General features: G+C 32.2%; 2 protein-coding genes across 3 annotated transcripts in view; one reads left to right on the forward strand and one right to left on the reverse strand.

Annotated features, from left to right (window-relative positions):
- The window catches only part of LOC126879562 (uncharacterized protein DDB_G0283697-like), a 316,279-nt gene extending 309,006 nt beyond the window's left edge, over nucleotides 1-7,273 (forward strand). For both annotated transcript variants that reach the window (XM_050643341.1, XM_050642905.1), the window contains exon 2: nucleotides 4,718-7,273. In XM_050643341.1, the coding sequence (XP_050499298.1) occupies nucleotides 5,759-7,273 (1,515 nt within the window). In that variant the 5' untranslated portion in view covers nucleotides 4,718-5,758. The remainder of the gene's footprint in view (nucleotides 1-4,717) is intronic.
- A 3,925-nt stretch (nucleotides 7,274-11,198) lies between these two features.
- LOC126881113 (NPC intracellular cholesterol transporter 1-like) overlaps nucleotides 11,199-13,177 on the reverse strand; it is a 48,687-nt gene continuing 46,708 nt past the window's right edge. Inside the window, exon 6 of the mRNA XM_050645167.1 lies at nucleotides 11,199-11,245. Within this exon, the coding sequence (XP_050501124.1) occupies nucleotides 11,199-11,245 (47 nt within the window). The remainder of the gene's footprint in view (nucleotides 11,246-13,177) is intronic.

Below are 13,177 nucleotides of genomic sequence, written 5' to 3' on the forward strand. Positions count from 1 at the left end.
TTTATCGGTTTGCTTAAATTTTTCGTGAAGGAAATTTAATGACTTTAATTTTGAAATTAAATATATTGATAATTTTAAGAACACTGAAATTAAAAAGCAGATTTTTAAAGCACTTTTAACAATAAATTATTAAAGTTATTAAATAAATACCCATTTTAAAAATATTCAATAAGTATTTACGACATTCGAATGACCCACTTACAAATCACAACAAAAATCCAGGTCCGGATTAACAAAACAATATAAAGTAATTGTAACCTTGAAACAACACCCTGTATATTGAAATTTTCAAAATCCGTTTGCACATAGGTATGAAAAGAGCACAAAAAACTACGTTTAATCGTTAGCTTCAATTTTTTGGCCAGACAATTTAATGAATTTAATTTTGAAATTATGTCGAAATTTTTAAGAACTCTGGGAACTCATAATAAAAACTTCGATATAATTTCAAAAGTAATGTCATTAAATTGTCTGCACAAAAAATTAAAGCGGGACATTAAACTTAGTTTTTCGTGCTCTCTTCAGGTGTGCAAACGTATTTTAAAAATTTCAATATACAGGGTGTTTTTTCAAGGTCAGAATTACTTTGTATTTTGTTGTTAATACGGCCCTGGATTTTTCTGTGATTAGTAAGTAAGTCCTTCTAATGCTGTAAATAATAACTGATTATTTTTAAAATTAGTATTTATTCATTAACTTGAATGATTTATTAATAAAAGTGCTTTAAAAACCTGCTTATTAATTTCAGGGTTCTTGAAAATTTTAATATTTTTAATTTCAAAATTAAAGTTAATAAATATTTGCACAAAAAATCAAAGTGAATCTATAAACTCGGATTTTTGTGGTCCTTTCAAATGTGCAAACAATTTTTAAAAATGTCAATATACAGGGCGTTGTTTCAAGGTCAAAATTACTTTATGTTTTTTTGTTAATCCGGACCTGGATTTTTCTTGTGATTAATAATTGGGTCTTTCCAATGTGGTAAATAAATATTGATTCATTTTAAAATGAGTATTTATTCAATGAATTTAATAATTTATAATTAAAAGTTAATAATACCTGCTTCTTAATGTGGAGTTCTTAAAAAAATTCAATATAATTTCAAAATTAAAACCAAAAAATTGTCTGGCCGAAACATCGAAGCGAACTATTAGACTTAGTTTTTTGTGCTCTTTTCAAATATGCAAACAGATTTTTAAAATTTCAATATACAGGGTGTTGTTTTAAGGTCACAATAATTTTATAATTTTTTGTTAATACGGACCTGGATTTTTCTTGTGGTTAGTATGTCGGTCGTTTGGGTTTTATATTAGAGATATGTGTACCAAATATTAAAAAAATATACAGGGTGGTTCTAAAATTATGGCTTAGGAAAGAAATGAGCAAAATCGATAAAACACCCTGTAACTCGGATATAAAAGTCGGTAGGGCAAAAAATTTAGTATACCTAGAACCGCCTTGGTGACCTCTATTCATCATTAAAGTATTTCCGTTTCCCAATGAAACACCCTGTATAAAGCTTTTTAATGACTACTTAAATGCGCTATCAGCTGAATTGTTTAAACTACTTCAGGAAAATACCAATATTAGAAGTAATTATAAAAAATTGACAGAATGTATTTTGGCTAAGACGGTGATTTTTAACCGTAAAAGAGTAGGGGACGTGCAGTATTTAACAGTAGAAACCTACGGGAGGAACTACGATACACTTAATCAAGAAAGTTTTACAGAGGCACTCACTGAAGTTGAAAAGATTATATATAAAAATCATAGGCGTTTTGTAACTGGAGGTAAAGGCTCAAAACCTGTTCCAATTTTATTTTCATTCCAGACGCAAAAATACATTAGCCTTTTACTAAAAGTCAGACAAGAAACCAATGTTGTACCAGAAACCAATCCATATCTTTTTGCAAATCCTGATTCCGAAGATCGCTGGATGTCTGGCGCAAACACAATTAGAAAGATAGCTATTAATTGTGGAGCCAAACATCCAGAACTATTGACATCAACTAGATTTAGGAAACAAATTGCCACGACTCTGCAATTATTAGCCCTCGATGATGACGAAATGGAACAAATCGCCACTTTTATGGGACATACAAAGAAGACACATACCGAGTTTAACAGGTAATGTCAACTTTAAGAGTATGCATGCACTGTTAATTTTGGTTAGGATTTTTTTAAACTTTTTATGCTTGATATGATATATCATACATAATGTAATAGAATTAGCAACAATGGTTAAGTTTCGAAAAGTTTACTTTAAAGGTATCTCGTACACAAAATATTTCAAAAAGCTTTCTTTGAAAAATAGTTAAAACCGGGTTTTAATTGTTCCTTGTCCGAACTTAGCAAAACGCGTGTTGAGTCTAAATTTGTTTAATGAATAAACATTTCTTTTTAAAATTTACCAGCATATTTTCTTTCAGCCTTTCCGATATATTTGAATGCGATATATGAAAAATCGTTATTTCCCCTTTAATATTCGAAAATCGTTGTTAGAATGTATGCTTCATAAATCCGTATTTAAAATAAATTATTGTTCTATTAGACTCTCACTGTTTCCGATAAGGTAAATTCGATGGATACCTAAACCATGTATCTACATAGACATTTAAATCGTTTTAAAATTAATAAAATACTTTTAGACTACCGCAAGATATCTACCAGACTGCTAAAGTAGCCAAGATTCTTTTACTTATGGAAAAAGGCAAGGGAAATCGGTACCGAGGAAAAAAATTAAGTGAAATCAATATAGATGATAACGAATACTATAGCTCTGAATACGAAGGCGATGAAGAACCGATTATGCAGAAGGTGCTAAAGCGGGTTACAAGGGGAAAAAACCTGAAGACGAATTAGATACTGGAGATTCTGACAGATATGTGCATCAGTCAACGGAACGTGATCAACATAATGAAAACACATTATCAAGAAATTATTTTAAAAAGGCGACTAAGCCGTTTTACGAATCTAACGAAGCAAATAGTGAAGAACCACCAACAAAAAAAACTAAAGGTATGAATAAGTAAAAGTGTGATCATCACAAAACAAAATTTTTTGATATTCCGCCATATTTTGTTTAAAGTTACGTTATCAATGAATAAATATAAAAGTAAAAAGATAAAAGAAAGAAAAAACGGGAATACCTGAGATTTTTCCCTACTTTTGTTTTTTCAAAATTACCACCGTTATTACCAGGTTAACATAGAAAATATTTTTGGCGGTTAGAAATTTTAATATTAAAATAAAACTTTAAATGAATATAGGTCATAACTTTTTAAACGACCACTTTACTTTTCTGCGCTTAAAATTTGGATTATTCCTGTGGATCCGTCCCTGGAAAAAATATGAAATAATAATATTAGATATTAAAATATTTAGTCAAAATATATTCATACGTGATTTTTTTTGTATTTTTTTAACGTTTTGACGTTTTTAGAATCATCCACGAAATCCATCCAGAGATTCAGAGCCAAATGGTCAGATAATGAAAAACAAGTTTTACTTCAGTACTTTGAAAAACATATTGAAAAAAAAATTACCCCTCGGAAACATGAATGTGACGAACTACTGAAACTACATCCACACGTGTTCGAAAATAAGGACTGGGTCCGAATAAAAACATATGTGTATAATACATTCCGTGAAAGGAAGTGATTACTTATTTTTATTTTTACTGAACCACATAGATTATTTTTAGTTCCAATAAATTACTTTTAAATAATATATATTTTATTTTCAAAAATGTTTAAACCTAAACAAATCCGATTTTTGTACGAAAAGATCATTTTTAAATATGATCAGGTACGCAATATAAAATAGTGAAAGTTGAGAAATCTGACAACCCTGTCGGGCTTCATATAGTCTGGTAAATATAAACATTTTATACAATTGGCTTCGTATTGCCTTCAAATGTTTGGGCTTCGAAAGACCTAAACCATATATCTACTATTTGTGTATTAAAATAACTTACCCCTCAAAGGTTGCCTTTACTAACTTTAGAATTTCCTATATAACTACATAAAATACACTCCTCTATCGGGCGTATTAAGGGTGGGCTTCCGGTTGTCTGACTAATATAGTGGGCTTGGTATTAATAGAGTAATGTGTATATATATATATATATATATATATATATTGTTATATTTCTATGTGATATGAAAATTAAAATTTGATAATTATAAACAGAATTCAATTTAATATAAAATATTTTCAATTTTCTCAACCACGGGCATATAAATTTAGAACAACCTGTATACAACAAATTGTTATATTTAATTTTAAGAAGTGATTAAATAAGACTCAAGTGAAATCGTTAATAGGTCATTATCGTTTGTTCGCGGAAGGATCGGTCATTAGACGATGCTAAATAAGACTAAGTGGAAATAGAGAATAGGTCATTAAAATTTGTATATAGTAGAAAGTAATTTTAGAATGGGAATTAACTATTTTCTTTGAAATCCATTAAGCATATTTAGAAAGTTTAAAAATTGGTTTTGAGGAATACTGCGAATGAGAGTTGGTGGTGGAATTTTGATTTGTGAATCTGGAAGGGATATTTAGAAAGTAGGGGAATGAATGACAAAGAGAGAGCAGAATGTTTTGAGCTGTCGAGAAGTGAAGTCGAGTAGTAGACGGTAGTGTACGGAGAGTGAGAAAGCCGGTGTAGCTCCGTGAGTGTGGAGTATCTATCGTGGAACGAGAAGTAGGCCAGGTTGAGAGTAAAAGAAACTCCTTGAGCCAAGAGTGTCCCGGTAGCTGATTGCAGTTTCGAAAAAGGTAGAACACAGCATCACGACAGAAGCAGGAAACGAGAGCTATACGAGTTAGTTTCAGAGGAGAACATTACTGGAAGCCAGGACGAGGTTTGATTGCAGCCAAGGACAGCAGGAAACGGGTCTTATGTGAAGACATTCTCAGTGCACCAGAAAAAGGTCAGTCTCATTTGTTTGGACATGAATGTATGGGTTTTTCGTAGTAAATACCACATTTAAAATTGAAGAAACATAATCAATAATATCAGAAAAGCTTCATCAAACTTAAATAGAATTGTTGCTGATAAATCATAATAGTTAAATGTTAATAAAAACTTTCAATTTGGAAATCAAAAGGAAATAAGATTCCCATGTGTAAATGTTATGTTTAAGAATAATAAGATATAGCAAATATTAAGCAGTGATTGCCATTTAAATAAAATAAACAATATTTTGATTACAATTGTAACCCATATGTGTTATTATTTTACTCTTTTCTTTCCTATCCCGATTAGGAACCATTAAGAAATACTTAGAAGCCACGTATGTAAGTACTTAATTTTATAAAAAGCCCTGAGATTGAAAACACATTGATATGTGATCTGGTAAATTAATTAGATTATTATTCATGCATTGATTAAATTAAATGACATATAAAAATATTATCTCATATCAATAATCAAGATCACAACAACTGTCGTCCAACGTGGAGGGCATTTGAAAAGTATTTCTAGTGGCAAATTTGAAGGATAGAAAGAGTAAAGCCGGTATTTGAAAATTTATATGCCTGTGGTAAAAAGTGAGATACTTACATTTGATAACATAAAATTTTAGATCTCTTTAGGTACAAATTTTACATAACTGATTTAATATTTTATTTTTACGATATTTACATTTGATATATTTATTGACAATTTATAATATTTGGGTGAGAAAAAGTCGTCTTGGTAACATACTAGTAAAATTTCATATTTGGCGGGGACAGTACTTCTTGAAAACAAATGTCTGTGACAAGAAGCCAAAGCAAAGACAATAAAAAACAAAAAGAACATTCAAATCAAGAGGATAATACAGACCAAGAAGATACTTTAGACACGACAATCATGGCATCAGAACAGCAAGAATTATCAGGAATAGATAAATTATTACAAATGATGCAACTCCAGTCACAAAGAATAGAACAGAAAATGGATGAAACACAACAAAAAATGGATGAAAATCAACGTGAAACGAAACAAGCCATGGAAGAAACATCAAAGAAAATGGATAAAGTGGATCAAAAAATGGATGAAACACAACAAAAATTGGACCAAAAAATGGATGAAACACAACAAAAAATGAAACAAGCAATAGAAGAGAACAACAAGAAAATGGAGGAACGCATAGAAAAGTATGAAATGAAAATTAAAGATCACATGCAAGAACAAGAAATAAAAATGAAGGAGTTAACGAATTGCCAGAAAAAAGAAATGGAAAGTTTGGAAAACAAGTTGGAAAATGCTATTCAAGTAGACAGAGAAGAAGTGGAAAAAAGAATCGCAGAAATAGAAAAACAAGTCACCGAAAACAGGACGCAACAGAATGTCGGAGAAAGAAGAGAAATGGTTATACATAGCACAGATGACGTGAAGATAAGGTTTGGCGGGGATGTAAGAAGATTACACCCAGTGCCGTTCATAAATAGCCTGAAAAAGAAAATACAGCACATCGGAAATTTCGAAACAGCAAAAGAAACTATCAGAAACCATCTCAAATATGAAGCAAGCCTATGGTTCGATTGCAAAGAAGAAGAATTTGACAGTTGGCAACAATTTGAACAAAAATTTTTGAATTATTTCTGGGGAAAAGTCCAACAATTGGAAATTAACAAGGAATTGCAAAAGGGGAAATACAATGATAGGATGGGTATATCAGAAAGGACATATGCATTACAAATTTACTATAACGCAAAACATTTACAATATAATTACTCATCGGAACAATTAGTAGAACTGATTGCAAGACATTTCGAAGAAACGCTGGAAGACCATATCACATTGCAAAACTACAAAGACATAGATAGTTTATGCCAATTCCTACAAATAAGAGAATCACGTCTAAGAGAAAGAAAATCAAGAAGGTCGCGAGAAGATTACAGGCTCCGAGAAACACAGGATTACAGAGATAGAAATCAAAATAGGAGGGACTATACAAGACGAGAATTTAATCCCAGAAGGGAAAACGAAAATAGAGACAACGGAAGAGGAAATTATGAACAAAGAAAGAGGCAAGGGAATGAGGACAGAAATCGAGAATACCAGAATAGAAACACCACACTCGCAAATCAAGAAAACATAAATAATGGTAGACAAAATGAACAGGGATATCGAGAAAACCGAAACAGATCCGACAGACCAAGAGAAAATAGAAGAGAAGTAAATAATACCCAGACAGATGAATATGACGGAGAGAGACATTATGACGAAAATATCAACTACGATGAGCAACCGGCGTTTTTTCACGACGGCGCTCACTAAAAACCAAAAATCAAACAGGAATCTTTTGTAACCCCAAGGAGTTTATTAAATTGGCAAGAAACAACGAAAAGAAAAATGGAGTTAATTTAAAATTTGTGGATGGATTTATCAACGAGAAACCAATTAAAATTATGATAGACACTGGATCTGAAATAACATTGGTCAACAGAAAACTAATAGAAGAAGTTAACTTAACAAATTTAATTTACAAAATACCTAGGGTAAATTTAGTGGGCGCAAACAAACGGACATTGGCAACTATAAATGAAGGCATACGAGTAATGGTACGACTGGGTAAGAAGATGTATGCACTACAATGTGTAATAATGCCAAACATGTCACATGACATGATAGTAGGAGTTGACGAATTGGCAGAAAAACATGTAGTGATAGATTTTAAAAATAATACGATGAATCTAACAGAAGAAAAAGAAGAAGAACAGAACAAGGAACAGGAGAAACAAAATACGGACGAATCAGGTAAAGAACAAACAGTGGAAATGAATTTGGCAACGAAGCAAGGACAAAGAAGAAAAGGGAGAAAAAGTCAGAAAAAGACAAAAGAAAATGAAACCTGTGGCTCCTCAAAAGAAGAGTTGAGCCCAGAAGAAGAAAAATTGAGAGTATCAAAAGCAAAAGAAAACTGGGATTCCTCAAAAGAAGAGATGAGCTCAGGAGAAGAAGAAATAAAGCTAACAAATGAAAACGAAAAAGATATGATCGAAACAGTGGCATTTGAAGAGGAGGCATATGAAAACGAGGATGCAGAATACACGGTAAAAGTATGTGAAAAATCTGAGGAAAAAGACAGAAGATTGATATGGGAAAAAGGGAAAGACAACATAATAGCCGACACTCTAACACAGGATGAGGACACTGAAAATAAGGAAACAATTACTCTACAGGTGGGACTAATTAGAGTAATACAAGAAGGGGTATAAGACGTAGATTAAAGTAAGGAAATATACAGGGAGTTGGTTTTGCCTCGAGAAAATTTATTTAAAAATGCAGATAAATTTTATCGAATACAAGGCGGGGATTTGTTATATTTCTATGTGATATGAAAATTAAAATTTGATAATTATAAACAGAATTCAATTTAATATAAAATATTTTCAATTTTCTCAACCACGGGCATATACATTTAGAACAACCTGTATACAACAAATTGTTATATTTAATTTTAAGAAGTGATTAAATAAGACTCAAGTGAAATCGTTAATAGGTCATTATCGTTTGTTCGCGGAAGGATCGGTCATTAGACGATGCTAAATAAGACTAAGTGGAAATAGAGAATAGGTCATTAAAATTTGTATATAGTAGAAAGTAATTTTAGAATGGGAATTAACTATTTTCTTTGAAATCCATTAAGCATATTTAGAAAGTTTAAAAATTGGTTTTGAGGAATACTGCGAATGAGAGTTGGTGGTGGAATTTTGATTTGTGAATCTGGAAGGGATATTTAGAAAGTAGGGGAATGAATGACAAAGAGAGAGCAGAATGTTTTGAGCTGTCGAGAAGTGAAGTCGAGTAGTAGACGGTAGTGTACGGAGAGTGAGAAAGCCGGTGTAGCTCCGTGAGTGTGGAGTATCTATCGTGGAACGAGAAGTAGGCCAGGTTGAGAGTAAAAGAAACTCCTTGAGCCAAGAGTGTCCCGGTAGCTGATTGCAGTTTCGAAAAAGGTAGAACACAGCATCACGACAGAAGCAGGAAACGAGAGCTATACGAGTTAGTTTCAGAGGAGAACATTACTGGAAGCCAGGACGAGGTTTGACTGCAGCCAAGGACAGCAGGAAACGGGTCTTATGTGAAGACATTCTCAGTGCACCAGAAAAAGGTCAGTCTCATTTGTTTGGACATGAATGTATGGGTTTTTCGTAGTAAATACCACATTTAAAATTGAAGAAACATAATCAATAATATCAGAAAAGCTTCATCAAACTTAAATAGAATTGTTGCTGATAAATCATAATAGTTAAATGTTAATAAAAACTTTCAATTTGGAAATCAAAAGGAAATAAGATTCCCATGTGTAAATGTTATGTTTAAGAATAATAAGATATAGCAAATATTAAGCAGTGATTGCCATTTAAATAAAATAAACAATATTTTGATTACAATTGTAACCCATATGTGTTATTATTTTACTCTTTTCTTTCCTATCCCGATTAGGAACCATTAAGAAATACTTAGAAGCCACGTATGTAAGTACTTAATTTTATAAAAAGCCCTGAGATTGAAAACACATTGATATGTGATCTGGTAAATTAATTAGATTATTATTCATGCATTGATTAAATTAAATGACATATAAAAATATTATCTCATATCAATAATCAAGATCACAACAATATATATTGCAACGATATGACTATGTCCTAAAACAGAGTATGTCGAAGATCGATCAGAGAACGTAGTATCCGATTAAAGTGTTTAGAAACCAAAATGGACTGAAATGGCGATTAGGCTACGGCTCCACGGGCGGGAAATTGACGCTAGCAGTAGCAGTAAAATGAACTTAAGGTTCCGCGGAACGGAATAGGGATAGCCGAACTGTACCGACTACAGGACTTGTGCGTAGTCGGTTCAGTTCGGCTATTCCCATTCCGTTCCGCGGAACCTTAAGTTCATTTTACTGCTACTGCTAGCGTCAATTTCCCGCCCGTGGAGCCGTAGCCTTATAGATGTAATTTATAGAAAATATACCATAGAATAGTATAAAAATTATTAAAGATCATATCATTTATATGAGGACATTCAAAATTAGCATAAGAAATTTATTAAAACCTTATGTAGGGACTTATATTTGTTTTTTTTTAATAATTGAGATAATGTAAATAGATAAATGGACATTTCAAACAATAATTATAGGTAGTCCTGTCGCCAGGGGGGGTACAACGGCCTCGTTAATTCAGATGGACTTACTCAAGTTTTTTTTATGTATTTTGACCCGTAGAACACGAATTTTTTGGGTAACAGTTGATCCGGATGTCGATAAGATTGTTATAGACCAAGAACTTGAGGAATCAAATAACAGCGATTTTTGGCAAAACAAAACAATATTTTGTATTTTTTGGGCCATTTTAAGTAAAAAATATTTCTACAAGTTTTTTCGTAGGATGCACAGTTTTCGAGATAAACGCGGTTGAACTTTAAAAAAATCGAAAAATTGCAATTTTTGAACCCGAATAACTTTTGATTAAAAAATAAAATAGCAAGTCTGCTTACCGCATTTGAAAGTTTAAGTCAAATTATATCGGTTTTGATTATTTGCATTGGTAAAAATTTATTTTTTTATTGTTTAACAAAGCTATAAACACGTAGGGTTTCCCGTGCTTTTACATGCGTTTTAACGCATGTAACGTAGAAATAGTCTTGATTGCACTAGTACCTATTCTACCTACTCGTTCGATTTTACATGAGAAATCATAGAAACATCACTCACGCACTAGTTGTTTGTAGCTTTGTTTAACAATAACACAATAAATTTTTAGCAAGGCAAATAATCAAAACCGACATAATTTGACTTGAACTTTCAAAGGCGCTAAGCAGAATTGCTATTTTATTTTTTAATCAAAAGTTATTCGGGTTTAAAAATTGCAATTTTTCGATTTTTTTAAAGTTCAACCGCGTTTATCTCGAAAACTGTGCATCCTACTAAAAAACTTGAAGAAATATTTTTTGCTTAAAATGACCCAAAAAATACAAAATATTGTTTTGTTTTGCCAAAAATCGCTGTTATTTGATTCCTCAAGTTCTTGGTCTATAACAATCTTATCGACATCCGGATCAACTGTTACCCAAAAAATTCGTGTTCTACGGGTCAAAATACATAAAAAAAACTTGGGTAAGTCCATCTGAATTAACGAGGCCGTTGTACCCCCCCTGGCGACAGGACTAAGGTTAAAATAATAATATTTAACATTTAAGATGTTAGTTTTATACAGAAGTAATAATTCTGATCTGAAATACCTTAAAATCAATTAAAATAAATAATAAAACAAAAAGAACTCTATAGGATGGTGGATGACTACTAATTTGACATAGTATGTTAAAAAAAGAAGGAATTGAAGTTTTCTATTTGACCTTGGCAGCCATCAAAATCGAATCAATTTTTATATTCTGTATACATAAAGAAAAAAATGAAGCGTTACTTAGGTCACCAGCACTTAGAACAAAGGAGTTGGTTGGTACTTTCGCACATTCAAAAGGTATTGTTCTGCAAGTATTGTGTTTTATTTCTCTAATGAACAATTTGGTCTCAATAAAGGGATGACAACCCAAAGCCTTATCATGAAACCTTTAACCGCTTTCAGAAAACTCATGGGCAAAGACCGAGCTATACAAACCCATGAAAACATCATACCACAAGGAGTGAGTTCAGGTTGGGCTGGATTTTCTACAAAGTTATCGCAACCCGCAAAAGTCAGTTATTAACCAGATAGACTCTCAGAGGTCTAAACAGATACAAGAAAATAGAGAAAGACTACGACCAATAGTAGAGTCTATAGTGTTCTTAGGTCTACAAAATATTTCTCTAAGAGGCTATCGTGATGATGGCCTTCTGCTTCTGGAAAAAGATGCTGGACCTAGCAATGAGGGGAATTGTTACGGTTTAAAATCGCATCAGGAGATAAGACTCTTAAACAACATCTATCCACAGCATCTTCCCGAGCAGCATACATTAGTCGCAGCAGTCAAAATCAATTGATAACATGTTGTGGTGAAGAAATAATTGAACAAATAATGAATCAGATTCCAATTGCAAATTATGACTCTGTCATATTTGACAAAACCACCGGTGATATGTTTTGAATGCCTTTTTGGGACTCAAAAGTGTGTGAAAAGTGCCTTAAAAGAACAAATTGAAAACCCTAATTTTAAAAAATTACCCCGGTACCCCTCCCCAAAAAAATTTAAGGCCCCTCCCGAAAATCGGTCCTGGATCCGCCCTTGTTTCTTACGTATATATATTATGTGTATGTTTACATAAATAGCATAGAACTTACGCAACGCGTATATAATATAGGTATGGGACTTCTTTTTGGATGGGGAAAAAGCATTGAGCTCGTAATTTATATACTATAAAAAGTTTTCACTGCTGTCGGCACTCCCATGTGTGCTTTAATTTTTTTTTTATTTCAGAAAATTGTATCAAGTGTCATTTATGTAGTTTATTTCTGGTCGTCCTTTACTTCAAAAACCTCGAGCAAATTTCTCATACTTTTGTCTCGAGTGGCGCCCATCTTCTTCTCTACCTCCCGTACTTTTTATATCCTTTTTTTTCAGTTGTCTCATCTATTCGCATTGAGTTTTGTACTAAAAAGTGTCTTATTTTCTTCCTTGTTTATACCATATCCCAATATCTTTGTTTTCATTTTTCTAAGCTGATATTCAGTGTAATATAGCTAGCACGAATACCCACTTGAGAGTTTTTGTCTCTCCGTCAGTTTTAATTGGATTCTGTGAGCTAAGCCTCTCTTGTTAATATCTTCCGTAACGTCTCTCTTCAAATTCGTACTCCTTTTCTACACAGTACGTAGAGTATTGGGTTACAGTTGGAACAAGCAAATATATTATAATTGGGTAACCGGAAAGCGAAAAAGGTAACGAACGACTTGTAAGAGCCTATAGTTTTCTAACTTCGCTTCTGTCGCTTCAATCTAAATAAATTGGTATATACATATTTTTATATTGTCATAATGAGAATTGTCATTATAAATATTATGGTATGACGTCACAGACCGTTTGAAATGATTTAAATACACAGAAGATTTAAGATTTGTATTTCTAACTCATTATGAGGTTTTGAGGCCTGAAATTTTGGATATCTTACTTTTACACGAAACTGAACCATATTGTGTAATAAAACAAAATTGTGCAAATTCCCTAGTATTGAAAAAT

This window comes from Diabrotica virgifera, chromosome 1 (assembly GCF_917563875.1).
Source record: "Diabrotica virgifera virgifera chromosome 1, PGI_DIABVI_V3a".
Lineage (NCBI taxonomy): Eukaryota > Metazoa > Arthropoda > Insecta > Coleoptera > Chrysomelidae > Diabrotica > Diabrotica virgifera.